Below are 23,857 nucleotides of genomic sequence, written 5' to 3' on the forward strand. Positions count from 1 at the left end.
TACTAATGTTATCGATAACAGAATCAGTGTTGCCACACATACCTTCGTACATTCGAATACGTGTATATCTTGACCGCACCAATGTCAATTTCAAGGAGAATCTCTAAGAAAATTTTCAGGAAATCATTTGTAAACATTTGAAGGTAAGTGTGTGTGGTGCTCCCATTTGGCATTTTCGGTTTTTTGCTTCAATATCCCATTGGAATGTATTTTTGTTAATGTGATTAAAAATTTGTAATCTATAGTATCGATAGAGTTCCAGTTAATCTAGTTAAATTGTGTTCGCCTTAAAGCAGTAAAACGAATAATTCAATTTGTTTTGAATGAGTTAGCCATATGTCAGTGTACTTTGAAATGGTGAGTGTGTGTGTGTGCGTGTAAACGTGTGTTTGTGCATAACCGGTGGCAAATGATTGAGTGATAGACGCGAATGCAATTTATTAATAGTAATAAGAATATATTTACGATATTTAAAAACGATTCTGAATATACAGTTTGTCAAGTGAAGATTTTCAAAGTGAAACTTTTTTGTAGTGTTTACGGATATAATGAAGAATTACTTTTCCTAATGAAAAAGGTATGGGGAAAGGTACCCATATGAGACAAATAGGCTCTTTGGTAACGAATGTGTGAAAATGTATTATAAATGTTCTCTAAAGAAATTTATTGATTCTACACATATAAAAACATTGTAGACCCTTATTATTTGTCTCATATGGGTACCTTTCCCCATACCTTTTTCATTGGGAAAAGTAATTCTTCATTATATCCGTAAACACTACAATATTATTGAAAACAGGAACACATTGGAGCGTGCAATTAGTGAGGCAACGTATGAGTAACATAATATTTATGATGACATGACATATGTTGCTCATACGCGACAAAATCCAAAAAGGATCCTAATGATATGAGATATTCATGCTGGTCACATTTCTTTTTCTCTTTTCCATTTGTTTGCTTTTCACAGTTTTCTTGCAAAAGATGATAATACTGCCTAACTCCCTCAGAAAGAAGTTGGTGGACAATTTCTGCAGGAAAAGTAACCAGACATACCAAGTAACTCCAAAATGTAGTAAATGAGATCCAACTGAGAGAGAGAGAGGGAGAATGTTGATAGTTCAGTTACTGAGAGTCTGTAAACTCTTACTGGATAAATTTGCTTAATATATTTGGTATTTTGATAATTTTAGCTGCTTTATTCACCGGATTTTTTTCAAGTTTCGTATTTGAATATCGTAATGGGATTATGACAAAAGTTGCCTATGCAGGTCCACGTCATCGTATAGACCCCAATACGGGGCGAGATAAAAAAACTGCAACCAATTCAGACTACTGTCATTTCTAAGCCACTAGTCGGACAGCTGTTAAAATTTTCCAGTGACAGCTCATTATATTGTTTACAAGCGTACAATAGCATTTTGGTGAGAATTTTCCAGAAAAATAGTTATTCGTGATGGAATTCCAGCGTGATTTCTTTATATTTGGCTGGAAAACCACAAGTTAGAGCACTCTTGTACCATCGCTCGTTACCGTGATACTGGTAGCGTAGCCCGACGTCAAGGAAGTGGACGGAAGAAAACAGCAACATCAGCATAAATGGTTCGAAAAGTAAAGAAGCGACTTGATCGAAACCCGCGTCGCAGTGATCGAAAAATGGCTTGTGAGCTAAACTTGTCGGGGTAAAGCCATTGAAATTCCAAAAAGTGCAAGAACTTACACCGCCACAGAGAGAAATAGATAGAGGTCGAAAGTGGTGAACTGCCGAATTTGGTTTTCTCTGATGAGAAAACATTCGTTGTCCAGCAGTTTGTAAACAAACAAAATTGTTATGTTTACTTGCCAAAGAGGTCAGCTGAAAATATGCACCTTCGGTTGGCCATCAGAACTCAAGCGCCGGCCAGGGTGATGTGTTGGCCGCCATAACAGCAGATTGTCGCTCTCCGCTCGTAGTAATCGACCGTGACATCAGAATAAATGCCGAATATTATCGCGAAAATATTATGGAGGGTGTATTAAAGCCTTGGGTAGGCTAAAATTTTGGCCGCAGTCCATGGGCATTCCAACAGGACACAGCACCATCGCACTCAGCACGCGCTACCCAAGAATGGTTACAAAATGAGGTTCCTCGCTTCATTTCATGGCCACCAAAATCTCCGGATACCAATCCGTTGGACTCTTGTGTCTGGAGTATTTTGGAAAGCAAGGTTGACACTAAAAAATACCAATGTGTCGATCGCATCAAGCAAGTGCTTCGCCGGGAATGGGCCAAAATACCGTAGGCAGCGTAGGCATTCGGGCAGCGTGTGACGGTTTTGTTGGCCGTTCGAAGACCATAATTCGTGACCAATTCGAACAAATCTAAACTAATTCTAAAATTTAATGCTATTTCCGTCATTTTTTTCTTTCATTCAATAAAATTTAATAAAAAATGTAAAAAATATGACGTTTGAATTTGTTGCAGTTTTTTTTATCTCACCCTGTATATTCTTGATATGCATAAAATTCTATGTCGATTTAGCGATGTTCGTCCATCTGTCCATCTATCCGTCTGTGGAAATCAGTCAACCTTCGAACGCTTCCAAATGAAGTAGGTTGATAAAATTTTACTCAAATGAAGGTAGGTCCACTTTTTGGTATAGCCAACCTCCTTATTTTCGGTATTTTTTCAAATTTGGTATTTGAAGTTCGTATTGCGTACTACAGCCTAAGACAGACAATTTTTTTTTGCAGGTCCACGTCTTCAAATATCGGTACCTCCCCATATTCTGAATTTTGATAATATTAGCGACATTATTCACCGGAATTGTTTCAAATTTGGTATGCAAAGTTCGTAATTGATACTACAGCCTGTGACAGAAAATTGTCTGTGCAGGTCCACATCTTCGTGTAGCCCCATATAACTGTACCTCCCGATATCCGGTATTTTGATTATTTTAACGACATTATTCACCGGAATTGTTTCAAATTTGGTATTTGAAGTTCGTAATTCGGTATTTCGATGATTTTAGCTACATTGTTCACCGTATTTTTTTCAAGTTTTGCCTTTGGCTTATGACAAAAGTTGCCTATGCAGGTCCACGACGTGGTATAGACCCTAATATAACGGCTACATTCATTTTATTTTTTTAATTTTTTATTTTTAAGATTTTAATAGAATTTTTTAAGGATGTAATTTTTTTTTAAATTGCTAAATTCGTTCCAAATGTTGGAGGGTATTCAAAGTTTGGTCCGGTCGAGCTTACAGCTTTTTTACTTGCTTAATCTATTAAATTTCTCTTGTAATTATTTTTTTGGTGTTGCACAGTGTAACTTGCAAAATGTTCTAACAACGATGCGAATGGTACTCGTGTATACGACCATAGCCTGTTATAAGAAATGTATGCAATAACAAATACATAGACAAATTACCAATGTATCAATGAAAAGAAGGCAATGCAAAGATTTCGAAACTGATTATTAATAAATAAATCAATTTGATTTTGGACATATAACATGTTTTTTTTTAATTAGAAATTAAATAATGTTGTTTTAAATGCGGCTGTCACATATTCATCAGCATTTACGTTCTACACGAGACATTATTTAAGATGTGACCAAAAATTATTTTCATTTTATTTTCAGTGAAACGCAGTACACGCTGATGGTTCAACGGAAATAGTACCGCGTTGGAAAACGTTTTTCCAATTTTCAAAAAAAAAACCTAACCACAAATCAAATAATCCAACCCACCCACCAAAAAAAACCTTTGGATTTAAAGTTAAATACTGGTAAGTAAAACAAATAATTATTTAATTATTTGTTATCTTTTTTTGAATAAATTAATTATTGGATATTAATTCTCATTTAGTTTGTTCTATGTGTGTGTATGTGTTTTTACGTGTCGACGTAAGACTATATAAATGTGTAAACATGTTTTAATTCATGTGTAAATATCGTTCCGGAAGATAATAAATTCTAACAATTAACAATAAAAAAGTAAATTATAACAATTGCAAACATGATTCTGGTTGGCAGAGTATTTATAATAGCCTACATCAATACATAAATAAATTTTTAACAGATAAGTGACTAATTTCTATGTAGAATTGTAAATTTTGTGGATTATTATCGTGAGACGATATTGGATTTTGAGAAAATCGTACTAAAAAACAATGTAGATGCAAATTAAGACTTTTCGATCTAAAATCTCGAAATAATGCATTGTTTTTGGAAATTCGTACCAAATTGTACTGTAAAATATTAACTTGCAATAAGGATCTCTTCTGGTGTGAAGGAGTTCAAAACAAATTTGTACCAAAATACTAAAGGTGCTTACAAAATACCAAATATTTCACTATATGTGGTAATGCTCTGATGTAATTAAACAACCCAATCATGAGCAACAATTTCCGGAGTAATATATTTCTTTCCCATTTTTTTGCCTCAATACCATTTTTTTCGTCATTTCGTTTGTAACTCATTGAAATAATAATTTTAGACCCAACAAAGTATATATATTCTTGATCGGCGTAAAATTCTGTCCGTCTGTTGTAACCACGCTACAGTGAAAATGAATTAAGATGGGAAGCCTAAATTTACGTATGACATATATGGTGGCTTTTAATAATTTTCCCAATTTATTTCAATAATGTTTGGCATTTTATAAAATCTACGACATCACGACATGAAAAACCGGGAAAAAGGACAATATCGTGACTGAAAGTCATTTACTTTTTTTTTTTACAAAAACTCCATTTATTGCCAGGAAGTTTTTGAAAAATTATTCGTCAAAAATTCTATGACATTTTACCAGCAAGTCCTCCATTTCTTTTGACCAAAAAATTACAATTTTACAAAATCTACAATCCCTTGGCATAACGTCCTTGAAAAAAATTGAAAATATGACTGTTTTTTGTGTAAATTCAATATTCTCGGTAATAAGCTCTTTGAAAATGTTGCCTTAAAAATACAAGATTTTCGGTAAGGAAGTCCTTAAAAGCAGCCCTAATTTTTTTCCTTTTTAAAAATTCAAGATATTTGGTCGGAGGCCCTAGAAAAAAATCCTAAAACTCCACGGTTCTTGAAAATATTTTCTAAAATGTCCCCGAGTTGACGTCAGGATGTCATTCAAAATTGTTTTCAAAAAATCCAACGTCTTAGGTTAGGAAGTCATCGAATTTTTGTTTTATCCCTTGAAATTCAAGATATTTGGTCGAAAGGAAAACTTTTTATAAACATTTAAGATTTTCGGTTTGGAGGTCCTAAAAAAAATTCTAAAATTCCACGGTTTTTGAAAATATTTTCTAAAATGCCCATGAGTTTCGGTCAGGATGTCCTTTAAAAATTGTTTTCAAAAAATCCAACGTCTTAGGTTAGGAAGTCATTGATTTTTTTGTAAATCCCTTGAAATGTTTTCTTAAAAAAATCACAAATTTTCCCCTTGCGGACCTCCTTGACCAAATTGTCCATAAAAAAATTCACATTATTGTAGATATTCAACCATTATTCTAGGCCTGAAAACTTTAAAAAATCAATTATTTTTTATCTCAAAGTCCTTGAAAATATCCACTATTTTTTTAAGACATTTGGTCTGTCCAGAACTGCAAGAATGTACAACTTTTTACTGCGATAACTAATTTTCCCTTTATGATATCGAAAAAAAAAATTGCAAAAATAGCAGATTCTTGCAGGTTTTGGAACAGAGTAACTTTAAAAATATTTGAAAAATTGATTTTTTTATTTTTACAAATTCAAAATATTTGGTCGGAAGGCCTCTGAAAACTTTATTATAAAAATTGAAGATTTTCAGTCTAGAAAAAATACTAAAATTCCACGGTTCTTGAAAATATTTTCTAAAATGTTTACGAGTTTCGGTCAGGATGTCCTTTAAAATTGTTTTCAAGAAATACAATGTCTTAGGCAAGGAAGTCTTCGAAATTTTTTCTTAAATCCCTTGAAGTGTTTTCTAAAAAAATCACAAATTTTCGGCCATGACGGAACTCCTTGACCAAATTTTTCATAAAAAATTCACATTATTGTGGATATTCTACCATTATTCTAGGCCTGAAAACTTTAAAAAATCTATTTTTTTTAAAGACATTTGGTCTGTTCCAGAACTGCAAGAATGTACAACTTTTTACTGCGATAACTAATTTTCCCCTTTATGATATCGAAAAAAAAAATGGAAAAATAGTAGATTATTGCAGATTTTGGAACAGAGTAACTTTAAAAATATTTGAAAATTGATTTTTTTTTTATTTTTAAAAATTCAAGATATTTGGTCTGAAAGCCTCTGAAATCTTTATTTCAAATATTGAGGGTACTAAAAAAATACTAAAATTCCACGGTTCTTGAAAATATTTTCTAAACTGATTACGAGTTTCGGTCAGGATGTCCTTTAAAAATTGTTTTCAAAAAATTTAACGTCTTGGGTTAGAAAATCATCGAAATTTTTTCTTAAATCCCTGGAAATGTTTACTGAAAAATCACAAATTTTCGGCCTTGACGGAACTCCTTACCAAATTATTCATAAAAAAAATGCACATTATTGTGGAAATTCGACCATTATACTAGGCCTGAAAACCTTAAAAAAATCAATTATTTTTATCTCAAAGTCCTTGAAAATATCCATTATTTTTTTAAAGACATTTGGTCTGTTCCAGAACTGCAAGAATGTACAACTTTTTACTGCGATAAGTAATTTTCCCCTTTATGAAATCGAAAAAAATGGAAAAATAGTAGATTCTTGCAGGTTTTGGAACAGAGTAACTTTTAAAAATATTTGAAAGTAGATTTTTTTTTTTATTTTTTAAAATTCAAGATATTTTGAAGGTCTCTGAAAACGTTGCTTCAAACATTAAAGATTTTCGGTCTGGAGGTACTAGAAAAAATACTAAAATGCCACGGTTCTTGAAAATTTGTTAAAAGCCCACGAGTTTCGGTCAGGATGTCCTTTAAAAATTGTTTTCAAAAAATCCAACGTCTTAGGTTAGAAAGTCATCGAAATTTTTTTTAAATCCCATGAAATACTTTCTTAAAAAATCGCAAACTTTCGGGCTTGACGGACCTCATTGACCAAATTATTCATAAAAAATACACATTATTGTGGATATTCAACCATTATTTTTTATCTCAAAGTCCTTGAAAAAATCCATTATTTTTTTAAAGACATTTGGTCTGTTCCAGAACTGCAAGAATGTACAACTTTTTACTGCGATAACTAATCATAAAGGGAAAGATAACAAAAAAATTGCAAAATTAGTAGATTCTTGCTAGTTTTGGAACAGAGTAACTTTAAAAGTATTTGAAAATTGATTTTTGTTTTCATTTTTAAATACTCAAGATATTTGGTCGGAAGGCCTCTGAAAACTTTGTTTCAAACATTGAAGACTTTCGGTCAGGAGGTCCTAAAAAATAACACAATTTCACGGTTCTTAAAATATTTTCTAAAATGTCCCCGAGTTGCGGTCAGGATGTCATTTAAAATTGTTTTCAAAAATTCAACGTCTTAGGTTAGAAAATTATCGAATTTTTTTCTTAAATCCCTTGAAATGTTTTCTTAAAAATTACAAATTTTCGGCCTTGACGGACCTCTTTGACCAAATTGTCCATAAAAAAATCACATTATTATGGATATTCGACCATTATTCTAGGCCTGAAAACCTTAAAAAATCAATTATTTTTTATCTCAAAGTAATTGAAAATATCCATTATTTTTTTAAAAACTATTGGTCTGTTCCAGAACTGCAAGAATGTACAACTTTTTACTGCGATAACCAATTTTTCCTTTATGATATCGAAAAAATTTTCAAAAATAGTAGATTCTTGCAGGTTTTGAAACAGAGTAACTTTAAAAATATTTGAAAATTGATTTTTTTTCATTTTTAAAAATTCAAGATATTTAGTCGGAATGCCTCTGAAAACTTTGTTATAAACATTGAGGATTTTCGGTCTGGAGGTACTAGAAAAAATACTAAAATTCCACGGTTCTTGAAAATATATATTTTTTTTAATGTCCACGAGTTTCGGTCAGGATGTCATTTAAAATGGTTTTCAAAAAATCCAACGTCTTATGCAAGGAAGTCATCGACATTTTTACTTAAATCCCATGAAATACTTTCTTAAAAAATGACAAATTTTCGGGCTTGACAGATCTCCTTGACCAAATTTTCCATAATAAAAATTCAAATTATAGTGGATATTCGACCATTATTCTAGGCCTGAAAACCTTAAAAATCAATTATTTTTTATCTCAAAGTCCTTGAAATCCGTCATTTCTTTTAAATATGATTTTTTAAATATTTGAAAACTTTGTCTTAAAAAATCCTTATAATATTTTTAAAAACCAACAGTTCTTGAAAATATATAATGAGGTCCTTGAAAATTGTTTTTAAATTACTATGAATATTCGACTATTATTCTAGATTTGAAAGCCTTAAAAATTCTTAGTTGATACTACAGCCTATGAGAGAAAATTGTTTGTGCAGGTCTACGTCTTCGTATAGCCCCCCCATAACGGTACCCCCGATATTATATGATTTTAGCGACATTATTTGCCGGAAATTTTGTATTTGAAGTTCTATCAGAGAAAATTGTCTGTGCAGGTCCACGTTTCATAACCCCCATGGTAACTCCCCATGTTCGGTATTTTAATGATTTTAGCTACATTATAAACAGATTTTTTCAAGTTGTCATATAGACCCTAATATACGGCTACATTCGGTATTTTTAAGATTTTAACGGAATTTTTAGCGGATTTTATTTTTTTGAAAATTGCCAAATTTGTACCAAATGGTGGAGGGTATTCAAAGTTCGGCCCGGCCGAACTTACAGCTTTTTTACTTGTTTTTTATCTCAAAGTCCTTGAAAATCCGTTATTTCTTTTAAAGATGATTTTTTAAATATTTTAAAACTTTGTCTTAAAAATTCGTTATAATTAAAAATTAATTATTATATTCTTAAACATCAACAGTTCTTGAAAATATATATTGAGGTCCTTGAAAATTGTTCTTAATTACTATGAACAGTCGACAATTATTCTAGGCCTGAAAACCTTAAAAATTCAATTTTTTTATCACATCTTCGTTGAAAAATCCATTATTTTTTTAAGAAAATTTTTAAAATGTTGTCTTTAAAATGTCTTATAATAAAAAATTCCGTATAATATTCTTAAAAGTCAACAGTCCTTGAAAATATATCTTAAGGTCCTTAAAAATTGTTATTTAAAAATTTATGATTTATGGTTAGGAGATCTGTTTCTTAAAAATCATCAGTTGACGGTAAGGAGCTCCTTGATAGATTTTTTTTTTTAAATTTACGTTAATCGACATTAGTTCCTTGACAAATATTCCTTTTTCTCGGCCAGAAACCCATTTCCATTTAATGATATTTTTACTACCACAAATCTACTATTATTTTCAAATATTCTTACCCACCGAAAATAGTCGATTTTTTAAAAACAAATCAACGATTTTCGGTCAGGAAAGAAAATTTTGTTCTTTTTTAATCCAAAAGTTGTTGTCAGCAGGTCATTGAAATTTTTGTTTTTCAAGATTTTTTGGTCTGGGGTCCACAAAAAAATCTTTAAATATTATTGATTTTTTTTAATCTTGACCAGGACGTATTTGCAAAATATTCTTAAAAAAATTGAACACCTAGTCAAATTCCAAACCTTACTTCTTCCCTTAAAATGGTAAAAATGTGAGTATAATATACAATCAAAAACTGATACTGAACTTCATTTGGGTCAAAATCATCAAAAACAATTGTTCGGAGACAGATTTCGTTCAAACCTTTGTGGGATCTGAACCCATAATTACTATTATTCGCATTTTTATACGCCATACCATGGAAAGGAGGGTGCCTACTTATGGGCTTGCTATTCCTTTAAAGTCATTACTTTGCTTAAAATGTCTCACTTTAAGAAAACCACAATTGCTTTTAAATAAATTGACTGATGCAGTCGAGGAGAATCCATGTAAACAGCCAGCCATCATCATAAACACCCATTCACTCATCCACCCACCAGCCCACTGCAACCTTCTGAGTAGCATTTTTGTTGTCGTGTGAAAAACAGGTACAGCAAACACTGTTTCATTTTTTTGTTGTTGCTGTTGTCGCTATTATGATGGCAGACTGCATGTCTAAGCGAATGCAACCAAACACCACCACCAGTCATCATTCGTTTCGATTTGTGTTGTTGTGAAACCGAATGAGAGTTCCCAGCAAAAACTTGGAGGATGTATGAGCCGGATAACCCATTATAATGGTAATACAAAAAAAAACCTTTTAAGAAGATAACTTACTTTCTTTATTACCATGTAATGAGCAACGTCGGCACAGAGTGTGCGCATACGTCTACAAAACAGAAGGTTGTGATTTCGAGACTTGACGTCGGCAAGTGAAGAAACAAAAACCAGTAAGGAAAGGCCAAAAGTCGGGTGGGTCCGACTATATGATACCCTACACCACTATGCATATTTAGTAGAGCTCCCGTAACAAAAAAAGTTTATATTAGGAATTAATGTGAAGTAGATCATACCTGTAGTAGATGATGGCTTTAGTCACAATTTGGGAACTATATCCAACTCTGAAACGATTTTCAATAAATTTGACGGAGACTTTTGTACCTCTGGTACCGAATAACATTGCTGTATGGTGCATGATATGACTTCGATATATTAAAAAAATATATATTGGAGCAATAGATATACCGGACCGAGTTTTATCAAAGGGAAAAATTCGGTTGAATTTGAAAAAAATTATTCAATTTGGGTGATATTACATACAGGGTGGACGGACAATAACCGTAAAATTAGATGAAGATGCATATCGAAGGTATATAAAAATCTCCGATCTCGATAAAATTTTCCAGAGGTATTTTTGAGCTGTATCTGATGTCCGGTATCAAATATCCTTGTTGTGGAGTGCATATTTCGCATTTGAGAGACTTAAACACCAAATCAGAAGAATCTTATATATTGAAGGTATATCTATATCTGAACTGATTTTCACCAAAATTTGAATTACTTGCGTCTGGTCTGAATTCCATCGGAATTGCCAAAATACGGTCCATTTGCGCTGATATTAGCAATTTGGTGCATAATAAACCTGATAACGGATAAAGATATATGCGGGAGCTATATCCAAATCTGAACCGATCTTGACAAAATTTTTGGAACTTATTTCTGAGCTGTCAATCAATGTTCTGGAGTGTATACTACGAATGTGAGGGACTTAAAAACCAAATCGGATGAAACATATATACAGGGTGAGATGAAAAAACTGCAACCAACTTCAGACTGCTGTCATTTCTAAACCACTCGTCCAACAGCTGTTAAAATTATTCCAGTGACAGCTCATTATATTGTTTACAAGCATACAAAGGCATTTTAGTGAGAATATTCCACAAAATAAGTTACTCGTGATGGAATTCAAGCGTGATAGTGTGATTTCTTTATATTTGGCTGGAAGTCCACAAGTGGCTATCGTTAGAGCACTCCAGCATTTAAATGTCAATAAATCTTTTGTGTCTCGTACCATCGCTCGTTACCGTGATACTTGTAGCGTAGCCCGACATCAAGGAAGTGGACGGAAGAAAACAGCAACATCAGCAGAAATGTTTCGAAAAGTAAAGAAGTGACTTGATCGTCGCAATGGCCGAAAAATGACTAGTGAGTAGAACATATCGCATTGTTCCATTCGGAAAATATTGAAAAATCAGCCATTGAAATTCCAAATAGTGCAAGAACTTACACCGCAACAGAAAGAAAATAGACTCAAAAGAGCTAAAGAGTTGCTTCGCTTGGTCGAAAGTGGTGAACTGCCGAATTTGGTTTTCTCCGATGAGAAAACATTCGTTGTCCAGCAGTTTGTAAACAATCAAAATGGTCGTGTTTACTTGACAAAGAGGTCAGTTGAAAATGTCCACCTTCGATTGGCCGCCAGAACTCAAGCGCAGGCCATGGTGATGGTGTGGGCCGCCATAATTGTCGATGGTCGCTCTCCGCTCGCATTACTTGACCGTGGCATCAGAATAAATGCCGAATATTATCGCGAAAATATTCTGGAGGGTGTATTAAAGCCTTGGGCACGCAAACATTTTGGCCGCAGACCTTGGACATTCCAACACCATCGCTCTCAGCACCATCGCACTCAGCACGCGCCACCCAAGAATGATTACAAAATGAGGTTCCTCGCATAATTTCCAGCTCATAATGGCCACCTAAGTCTCCGGATACCAATCCGTAACCTATTGTGTCTGGAGTATTTTGGAATGCAAGGTTGGCACTAAAAAATACCAAAGTGTCGATCACCTCAAGCAAGCGCTTCGCCGGGAATGGGCCAAAATACCGCAGAGCAACATTCGGGCAGCGTGTGACGGTTTCATTGGCCGTTTAAAGGCCACAATTCGTGCCAAAGGTGACCAATTCAAACAAATCTAAACTTATTCTAAAATCTGATGCTATTTCCGACATTTTTTGCTTGCATTCAATCATTTAAAAAAAAAAATGTAAAAATTATGACGTTTGACTTTGTTGCAGTTTTCTTTATCTCACCCTGTATATATGGGAACTATAGCTATATCTGAACCGATTTTCATTTGTTTCTAAAATCAATTCAGTCGGAATTGTCAAGATTCAGTTCAATTGCGCTGATATTAGCCATTTGGTGCACAATAAACTTGATATCGGATAAAGATATATGTGTATGGGCTATATCTGAACCGATTTTCACCAAATTTGAAGTACTTGTTTCTAGACTCAATTCCGTTGGAAGTATCAAAATTCAGGTCATTCCGACTGATATTGGCCATTTGGTGCACAATTAAACCGAAATTAGTTGAAGACATATGGGAGTTATATCTAAATTTTGAAACTATTTTCCCCAATTTTAATAGGGTTTGTCCTTGGGCCAAACAAATATTGTTTGGAAAATTTCATTTTAATCGGATAATAAATGCGACCTGCATTAAAAATACATGGACAGACGGACGGACTCACAAGCATAATCGACTTAGAAAGTGATTCTATGAAGATCCTCAAAAGTAGCTATGGGTCTATCCCGCTTCCTTCTCCATGTTACACCACTATGTGGTGTAGTGTGTAATAAAAATTAACGAAGAGTTATTGATGTACATGCATCCAGCCTTATGATCTTCTATTATACTGTGGGTTCAGAATCTGGTTAATCTGGTTGCACGTAGAAATCAAAAATTGGAATTTTTAATTCAAAAAAAAAAAAAAAAAAAAAAGCAAGTAAAAAACTGTCGGCCAGCCCGAACTTTGATACGAATGAACGAATTTGGCAATTTTCAAAAATAAAAACCTCGAAAAATACGACGACTTGGACCTGCATAGTCAACTTTTATCATAATATTCAAATGCGAAACTTGAAAAAAAAAAATCGGTAAATAATGTAGATAAAATCATTAAAATAACGGATATAGGGAGGTACCATTATGTGGGGGCTATACGAAGACGTAGACTTCCACTGACAATTTTCTGTCTTAGGCTGTAGTATCCGTTACGAACTTCAAATACCATATTTGAAACCATTCCGGTGAATATTGTCGTTAAAATCATCAAAATACCGAATATCAGGAGATATCGTTATGTGGGGGCTATACAGATATGTGGACCTGTACAGACAATTTTCTGTCACAGGCTGTAGTATCCGTTACGAATTTCAAATACCAAATTTGAAACAATTCCGGTGAATAATGTCGCTAAATTCATCGAAATACCGAATATCGGGAGTTACCGTTATATGAGGGCCATATAAAGACGTGAACCTGTACTGACAATTTTCTGTCACAGTTTGTGGTATCCGTTACAAACCTCAAATACCAAATTTGAAACGATTCCGGTGAATAATGTCGCTAAAATCATTAAAATATCGAATATCGGGAGGTATCGTTATATGAGGGCTATATGAAGACGTGAACCTGTACTGACAATTTTCTGTCACAGTTTGTGGTATCCGTTACGAACTTCAAATACCAAATTTGAAACAATTCCGGTGAATAATGTCGCTAAAATCATCAAAATACCTAAAATCGGGAGGTACCGTTATATGAGGGCTATATAAAGACGTGAACCTGTACTGACAATTTTCTGTCACAATTTATAGTATCCGTTACGAACCTCACATACCAAATTTGAAACAATTCCGATAAATAATGTCGCTAAAATCATCAAAATACCGAATATCGGGAGGTATCGTTATATGAGGGCTATATGAAGACGTGAACCTGCACTGACAATTTTCTGTCACAGTTTATGGTATCCGTTACGAACCTCAAATACCAAATTTGAAACAATTCCGGTGAAAAATGTCGCTAAAATCATCGAAATACCGAATATCGGAAGGTACCGTGTTTATGTTTTTACCCGGTATAACCCACTACTGTATTCGGGTTTACCTGTATATGAAACCCATATACATCCTGCTTTACGACAATGCATCGCAGAGAAATGCCTTCTTGAAAACAGAAAGATGCGCATGCTGCCACCATAATGTCTACGGGAAGCAGAATCACAGCAGTGGTGGCATGGCACGTAGCTAGAAGTAAAAGTAACTAGAAGTAAAAAAAAAAAAAACATTTTATTGTATTCTGTTGCAGAATATTTCAATTGAAGCAGAAAACAAAAGAAAAGTGAAAGAGAGTAGCTAGAACCCCCACAATAACAACAATGTTTCTCGTCACATTACAATGCGAAAAGACAAATTCGCAGGCAAACAGATAGATATCTAGACACATATGTATGTATGTACCTACGAACAACCAACCAACCTGTCATTACAACAAGTGTTAGCTGCGAAGGAGAAAAAGTTCTCATGGTATTGAGACAAAAGGAGAAGGGAATGGGTGAGTGATGAGAAGTACGCGTAGAGAAATGCAGCATGTCTCAATGCTGCAACTGCAATTCTTCAACCCCATCAGCATGTTTGACGAGCAGGTTGTTCTCGCATCATGACTTTGCACCACAACTAGGTATACAGATAGCTAGCTAAACTGCAATCTGTTTATTTTTCTAAACAGACTTCCATTCATCCTCCCGTCTCTTCTGTGCACCACTCTTGTGGCCAACGATTTGTAGATTTTATCTCAATTGACTGATGGAAGAAAAATGCAAAAAACAAAAGAAATGCTTTCACAGCCAAGAGGTCACTGCGTGCATGAGGTTTGAAATGGAAGTTTCATTGTTTGACAATGAAAAAAATGCCAAGTCGTGTCATAATTTTAAATTAAACATGTTTGCAATCCAAATTCTATCTGCCTTGCAGCTTTGTTTCAATTTTTATACCCTACAACACTATGTGTATTATAAGTTTGATTGGGCCAACAATTATGTAGCACCTCGAAATAGTGGTTTTCCACATAGGAAAGTATATATGGATCTTCCTATCTCGCCGAGCTGAGTCGATCTAGCTATATTTGTTCGTCCGTCCATCTGTCCATGTTAATTTGTAATCACTCTACAGGTCGAAATTATGGCCCGATCCTCACGAAATTGAATATTGAGATGGCGTTAAGGTCAGAATAGAACCCTATTTCTTTTGGAAATGATCGCATAATATTTAGTGACTGAGATGAACCAAATTCCTAATTTAACAGTTGCTCTACAGGTCACAATTATAGACCAATCGAAGCAGAAGTTTGCATGGGCTAGAGCTTAGGGCTGGGCAGAAGTCTTTCAATTTTGATGGTCATCGTGTAATATTTAGTTGGTGAAATAGACCATAACATTTGTGTTAGATAAAAGTCAAATTTTCCATTAAACCGCGAGTTCGGATATGGGCAATGTCGGTCCACTCCTTCTTGTACCTTCCCCATAAAAAGTGAAAATTCAAATTTATCACAAAAATACTTGACTGCACAGAAAACGAAAAGATTTTGATCCAACTTTGCAAATCCTAATATTTGCGCGAAATGGACAACATCGGTCCATAAAGTACCTGACCCACAAAGGGTCAAAATTTTGAATAATTATAACTCATATAAAATGTTATATAAGAGACCGATTGTTTTAAATTACACACATGACAATATTTTTATAACCCTAAGATCTGGTGTTAAGATGGAATATATCAGTCCACTCCTCATGGTATCTCCCCCACAAAGGGTCAAAAATACCCATGAAGCTCATAAAACGCGAAATTAACATCCGATTTCATTCAGACTTGGTACATCTCAATATTTCCACCAACGCAAGATATGTTATAAAGATGATAAAGTTCGCACCATTCCTTCTGGTACCTCCCCCACAAAGGGTCAACGTTTTGAATGACCAAAACGATTATAAAATCCGAAATAAGCATTCGATTCTTTTAATAATTCACATATTCCATAATTTCTACTAACATAAGATTGCTATGAAGATGGAATTTATCTGTCCACTTCATTAAGTATCTCCCCCACAAAAGGTCAACATTTTGAATATCCATGAGGCTCATAAAATTCGATATTAACATCTGATTCCATTCAGACTTGGTACATCTTAATATTTCTATCAACACAAGAGATGTTATAAATATGCTAGAGGTCGGACCATTCCTTCTGCTACCTCCCCCACAAAGATTCAAAGTTTTAAATAACCAAAACGATTATAAAATCCGAACTTTAATACTCCCTCCAGAAGATTTTCGCCATAATATTCGACATTTTTTCTGATGCCACGGTCGATTAATACGAGCGAAGAGCGACCATCGGCTGTTAGGACGGCCCTCACCGTCGCCATGGTCGGCGCTTGAGTTCTGAACCGATCTCGATAAAATTTGGCAAATGTATTTCTAAGCTGTATTTGATATATTTCCCCAAATATTGTTGTTACTATGTGGATATTACGGCTGCGGAGGACAAAAATAATAAATAAGATGAACAATATATATGGGAGCTATAGCTATATCTGAACCGATTTGGCATACTTATTTCCAGGCCTAATTTGGTTGTGTGTGCAAAATTCCATACTATTTGGACTGATATTACACGTTTGGTGCACAATAAAAGGCAAATTGGACGAAGATATATCTGGGAGCTATATCTAAATTTTGACCGATTATTTCCAATTTCAATAGGGTTCGTCCTTGGGCCAAGCAAATGATTTGTGCAAAATTTCATCTGGATAGGGCAATAAATGCGAACTGTACATTGTTTACAAAAATGCATGGACAGACGGACGAACGGACGAACACATGTTACAACAAAGAGGTAGGACAGCTTCGCAAAACTACAGACATACAGCTCTAAGGCTATGCCCGCTTCCTGTCAGAGTTACTCAAAATTATATACAACAAGTTGTTTCCATTTTTTTCACATTTTTCCTCCATTTAAAAATGACTTAAACAAAGCGAAAGATAAATGAAGTGTCTGGATTTTCTTTTAAAAAAATATGAACCAGAGTGTTCACTCCTTCGATTCCATGGCAAAACTGGGTTATATCTTCAAAGCACGCTCCACAATCTACGTTTTTCCCAATCATTGATTTTGAAAATATTTTGTTTTTATACCCTCCTTAGAAAGGAGGGTATATTAACTTTGTCATTCCGTTTGTAACATCCTTAAATATTCGTCGTAGACCCCATAAAGTATATATATTCATAATCAGCATACAATTCTGAGTCGATTTAACGATCTGTCTGTCTGTCTGTCCGTCTGTCTGTCTGTCTGTTGAAATCACGATACAGCCCACATTATTTGACGTAGAGCCCCAAAATTTAGCAGCGCAATTTGTATTGTGTCTAGGATGGTTGGTATTGAAAATAAGATATATCGGTCCACGTTCTGGTACAGTCCCCATATAACGGTACCTCCCAATATTCGGTATTTTGATGATTTATGCCACATGTTTTCACGGATTTGTCTGAAAATTGGTATTTGTAGGTCATAACGGGTCCCTGTGCGTGTGGCAAAACATTGCATGTATGGGTCCACGATTTGGTATTGTCCCCATATAACGGTACCTCCTGATATTCGATAATTTGATGACTTTTGACACATTTTTTCATGAATTTCTCTGAAAATTGGTAGTTGTAGATCATAATGGGTCCTATCTCCTTTGGCGTTTTGGTATAGCCCCCATATAACGGTACCTGCCGATATTCGGTAATTTGATGATTTTTGACACATTTTTTCACGGATTTTTCTGAAAATTGGTATTTGTAGGTCATAATGGGTTCTAGCTCCTTTGGCAAAACATTGTATGTGTAGGTCCACGATTTGGTATAGCACCAATATAACGGTACCTGCCGATATTCGGCATTTTAATTGTTTTTGCCACATTTCTTCTAATGTTTACTTTACCCTAAGGTGGAGGATATTAAAAGTTTGACCCGGCCGAACTTAATGTTTTTTTACTTGTTATTTTTCAAAACAATAAGTACATACATGGTACAATGATATCAAGGTAGGACAGAACTACCATATGATTTTAATTTTTTTATTTTCTTGGCTTACATATTAAGCATTGCATTTATTTTGAATAGATAATTGAAAACCGCGATAACTGATTGAAAGGTCAACACTTCTTTTCAAAATCATGTACTACATATCTCTAAAGGATTATTTCGCTACAAAAACTCTAGATTTTGTCGATGCATACGTTGAAATAAAAACATCCAAATTTGAAGATTTTCTGTACAATTTTTTTGTTATTGAAAAGAAAACACATACATAAACAAATAAAGATGACATATTAAGCCAAGAAAATAAAAAAAATTAAAATCATATGGTATCATAGCCCTACCTTGATATCATTGTACCATGATTGTACCATGAGTACATACACAAAATTGGCACAAGTCGGGCACACTCAGAAAATAAATTGTGATCAGCTGGCAGCTCTACCTTACCTTTTTATTGTACCATTGACGAACTTGGACGAACATGCATAGATCGACTCAGAATGTGATTCTATGCAGATCATCAAAAGGAACTATGGTTCTATCTCGTTACCTTTTGCCTGTTACAAATAAATGCACAAAGACATAATACCCTGATAACCTTGTGGTGTAGGGTATAAAAATGCAGAGATGGGTATGGTTATTTGAAATGACTTTACCATCTTAATTTTATCAGCTTCCATTCATCATAACCAACTTTGCTCTCATTCCTCGTACAAATCACAACATTAGGTGCCATTAGTTTCAATATATGTACACACATACGGACATATGTATACAATATCTATTTGTTTGCAGCCGATATCACAAATGCATTGTTGGTGTTGTTTGCAATTTTCAATTATTTCTTCCCATTTTCACACATATTTCACACACTTGGAAAATTTTCTTTGCCTGCTTTGTTTTGTTTTCAACGTTTTGTTTTTCTTTCATTTTTTTTTTTTTTTTGAAATTAACGTTCTTTTCTCGTTGATGTATTTCAGTTTTCAAACGGTTACCACAACTGTCAGTACAACAAAACCAAAAAAAAAAACAGAAAAAAACTGTAACTCCAACAAAAGTAACCAAAGTACAATTCCAACAATAAAATACATCCATTTGTTTTATCTGTCTTGACCAATTGTCCGAGTCATCAATCGGAAGTGTAATCAAGTAATTCTACAAAAAGCAACAGCAACTGCAACAACAGCAACATCAACGCCAACAACAATGAAAACAAATAAAGTGGTGATTTTACGCCATGGCGAAAGTGAATTCAACAAATTGAATCTATTCTGCGGCTGGCATGATGCTCCACTGACGGATAAAGGTAAGAGGAAGCATGGTGAAGGGGTGAAAGGGAAAAATTAGTTATTGTTATATTCAAGACTTAAAGATACAAGGAACCGTTGGTTCACACAAATAATCTGAAGGGATTGTTGTTTGGCTCAAAAGGTCCTTAAAGTAATGGAATATACAAGGGTTCCACACATACCCTAACATGCAAATACTCTCTTCTTCAGTCTCATGCGTTTTTTTTATACCCTCCACCATAGTATGGAGGCTATATTAAGTTTGTCATTCCGTTTGTAACACCTCGAAATATACATTTTAGACCCCACAAATTATATATATATTCTTGATCAGCATAAAATTCTATGCCGGACATCTGTCCGTCTGTGGAAATCACTCTCGCTTCCGAACAAAATGACGTCGGTTGATAAAATTGTACTCAAATGTGTATTATGTCTGCAGGATTTTTGATATTGAAAATGGGCCATGTAGGTCCACGTCTTCGTATAGCTCCCATATAACGGTACCTCCCTATATTGGGTATTTTGATGATTTTAGAGACATTATTTACCGGAACTATTTCAAATTTAGTATTTAAAGTTCGTAATGAATACTACAGCCTATGACAAAAAATTGTCTGTGCAGGTCCAAGTCTTCGTATAGCCTCCATAGAACGTTATCCCCCTCCCCCCACCCCCCGGTATTCGGTATTTAGATGATTTTAGCGACATTATTTACCAGAATTGTTTCAAATTTGGTATTTGAAATTCGTAAAGGATACTACCTCCTAAGACAGAAAATTGCCTGTACAGGTTCACGTTTTATAACCCCCATGGTACCTCCCTATATTCGGTTTTTTTATGATTTTAAGGTACATTATAAACAGATTTTTTTCAAGTTTCGCATTTGAATATTGTAATAGCTTGTGACAAAACTCGCCTATGCAGGTCTACGTGGTCGTATAGACCTTAACAGAATTTTTAACGGATTTTATTTTTTTGAAAATTGCGAAATTTGTATCAAATGGTGGAGGGTACTAAAAGTTCGGCCCGGCCGAACTTACAGCTATTTTACTTGTTTATTCTCTTTTTGGTCACCAAAGGGTATATCAAGTCCCCCGACCCGACTGATTTTTATAAATCCAAACCTTCATTTTCGTTTAATTTTCTTTCTCATTTAGGTCTCGAAGATGCCTCGAAAATAGCTGTAGCTGGTCTACGCCAACATCGGATGCAGTTCGATGTCATTTACACATCATTACTGCAGCGGGCCCATCAAACCGTCGATGTGATAAGGGAGAACCTCAAATACCACGATGTTCCAGTGATCTATGACTGGCGTTTAAATGAACGACACTACGGCAATTTGACAGGGTTCAATAAACGTCAGGTGGCCAACAAATATGGCGAGGAAAAAGTAAGTGGAACTCAATACAAAATGCCTTTTAATTATATCCTACACCACAAAGGGGTAAGGGTGTTATGTCTTTGTGTACTTTTTTTGTAACATGGCGAAGGGAGCGAGATATAGTTGCTTTTGAGGATCTTCATAGAATCACTTTCTGAGTTGATTTATGCATGACAGTCCGATTGAGATGAAATTTTTCAAAGAATATTTGTTTGATCCAAGGACGAACCCTATTGAAACTGGAGATAATCGGTCAAAATTTAGATATAGCTCCCATATATATCTTCGTCCGATTTGCCTTTATTGTGCACCAAACGTGTAATATCAGTCCGAATAGTATGGAATTTTGCATATACGATCAGATTGGACCTGAAAATAAGTATGCCAAATTTGATCGAAATCGGTTCAGATATAGCTATAGCTCCCATATATATTGTTCATCCGATTTGTTATTTTTGTCCTCCGCAGCCGTAATATACACTCTGTAACAACAATATTTGGGGAAATATATCAAATACAGCTCAGAAATACATTTGCTAAATTTTATCACGATCGGTTCAGATTTGGATATAGCTCCTAAATATAACTTCGCCCGATTTACCTTTGATTGTGCACCAAACGTCTAATATTTGCCCAAATTTGGCACTTACGATCGAATTGAGTCTAGACGCCAGTATGTCAAATTTGGTGAATATCGGTTCAGATATAGCTATAGCTCCCATATATACTGTTCATCCGATTTGTTATATTTGTTACCCACAGCCGTAATATGCACTCCGTAACAACGATATTCAGGGAAATATATCGAACACAGCTAAAAAATATCTTTGCCAAATTTTATCGAGATCGGTTCAGATTGGGATATAGCTCCCATATATATCAAATGGGCAATACAAGTCCGAATTTAAAAATACAAATGCTTCGGCATATTTAGGCCTTTGAACTTTAAATTATAATTATAATCATAGCGTGTATGATTGAATTCTCCTATTAAAACTTTTAATTGTTATGGCGAGCTCTACTAAATTAGCAGAGTGGTGTAGGGTACCATAAAGTTGGCCCCGCCCGACTTTCTTTACTGGTTTTAAATTAATTATTTTATTGATATTCCCCAGGTACAAATATGGCGTCGTTCATTCGATGTCCTGCCACCCGAGATAACCCCCGATAATCCCTACTATGCCAAAATACGTAACAATCCGAAATTTAAAGATATACCAAAGGACAAATTTCCCGATACGGAATCGTTGAAAACGCTCATGTTGCGGGCTATACCACTGTGGGAGCAGGAGATAATGCCAAAAGTTCTCGACGGCCAAAGGGTTTTAGTTGTGGCCCATGGTACTGTGGTGCGGGCCCTCATGAAATATATTGAAAGTAAGCGGAAAACCATTCACATTTTCTTTTTCAAAGGATTTATTGTAATTTTGTGTTTTAGATATCTCCGATGACGACATCATGAAAGTCAACATACCCAACAGTGTCCCCTGCGTCTTCGAATATGATCTGTCGAGTGGCCAGCGCGTGGGCAATATTCAGTATTTGGCCGATGCCGATTATGTGAAAAAGGAAACGGAAAAAGTAGCCGCTATTGGAAATTAAAATGACTCTATGACTGATTTACCACATTTACATTAATTAATATTGTTTTTTGTTTTGTTTTTTTTATTGTACTTGTATAAATCTTTTTGCAATAAATACTACTGATTTACTCAGTAAAATGTTGGTTTGGCATTTTATTGGAGATGTATAACCTGACGAGAACAATTAAAAATTAAACAATCAGTTCATCGACAGATATATACTCAGGAAGTCTTAAACACCAAATGCCTGACTTTTTAAAAAGAAAGTCCTCGAAAAATAACGATTTTTGACAAAGAAATCGTTGAAAATTTTTTATTAAAAATATTCTGAATTAAGGACCTCATTCAAAAATTGTTCTTAAAATATTCGATATTTTAGAAAAACGTTCTTAAAAATCAATAATTTCATAAATATAAAGGATATACTTATAATACACGGTATTTAAAAATATTTTTGTAAAAATTCGCGATACTTAAAATAAAATCCAAGAACGTTAAAAAATATGCTTTTAAATATTCTACATATTTTTTAAAGAAAAAATAAATGCTCCGTTCCAAAACCTACAAGTTTTGCACTTTTTTTTGATATCATAAAAGAAAAATCCGAAAACGTTGTAAAAACTTTTAGATTCTTGCAGATCTGGAGCATAGCAATAAAAATAAAAAATCAAGATTTTTTTTATTAACTTTTTTTTACTTACTTTACTTGACTTATATAAATATAAACCAGTAAAGAAAGTCTTAAAGTCGGGCGGGGCCGACTTTATGATACCCTACACTACTTTGCTAATTTAGTAGAGCTGCGCATAACAATTAAACTTTTTATGGGAGAATTCAATCATACACGCTATGATTATAATTATAATTTAAAGTTCAAAGGACTAAATATGCCGAAGCATTTGTATTTTTAAATTCGGACTTCTATTGCACATTTGGTGCACAATTAATTTGAAATCGGATAAAAATATATATGAGAGCTATATCCAAATCGGAACCGATCTTGATAAAATTTGGCAAAGATATTTCTGATCTGTATTTGATATATTTCCTTGAATATCGTTGTTACGGAGTGCATATTACGGCTGTGGGTAACAAATATAACGAAACGGATGAACAATATATGTGGGAGCTATAGCTATATCTGAACCGATCTTCACCAAATTTGGCATACTAACTTCTAGACTCAATTCGGTCGTTAGTGCCAAATTTCA

The 23,857-nt window shown here is 34.3% G+C and overlaps 1 protein-coding gene across 1 annotated transcript; it reads left to right on the top strand.

Annotated features, from left to right (window-relative positions):
- Window positions 1-21: 21 nt before the first annotated feature.
- On the top strand, window positions 22-22,687 carry LOC105262275 (2,3-bisphosphoglycerate-dependent phosphoglycerate mutase-like). Its single transcript, XM_059118889.1, has 6 exons — window positions 22-143; window positions 3,625-3,770; window positions 19,368-19,693; window positions 20,837-21,072; window positions 22,179-22,440; window positions 22,502-22,687. Exons 3-6 carry the CDS (start codon window positions 19,594-19,596, stop codon window positions 22,663-22,665), a joined length of 762 nt encoding a protein of 253 aa, XP_058974872.1. The 5' UTR covers window positions 22-143; window positions 3,625-3,770; window positions 19,368-19,593; the 3' UTR covers window positions 22,666-22,687.
- The last annotated feature ends 1,170 nt before the right edge of the window (window positions 22,688-23,857 follow it).

This window comes from Musca domestica, unplaced genomic scaffold (assembly GCF_030504385.1).
Source record: "Musca domestica strain aabys unplaced genomic scaffold, Musca_domestica.polishedcontigs.V.1.1 1, whole genome shotgun sequence".
Taxonomy (NCBI): Eukaryota; Metazoa; Arthropoda; class Insecta; order Diptera; family Muscidae; genus Musca; species Musca domestica.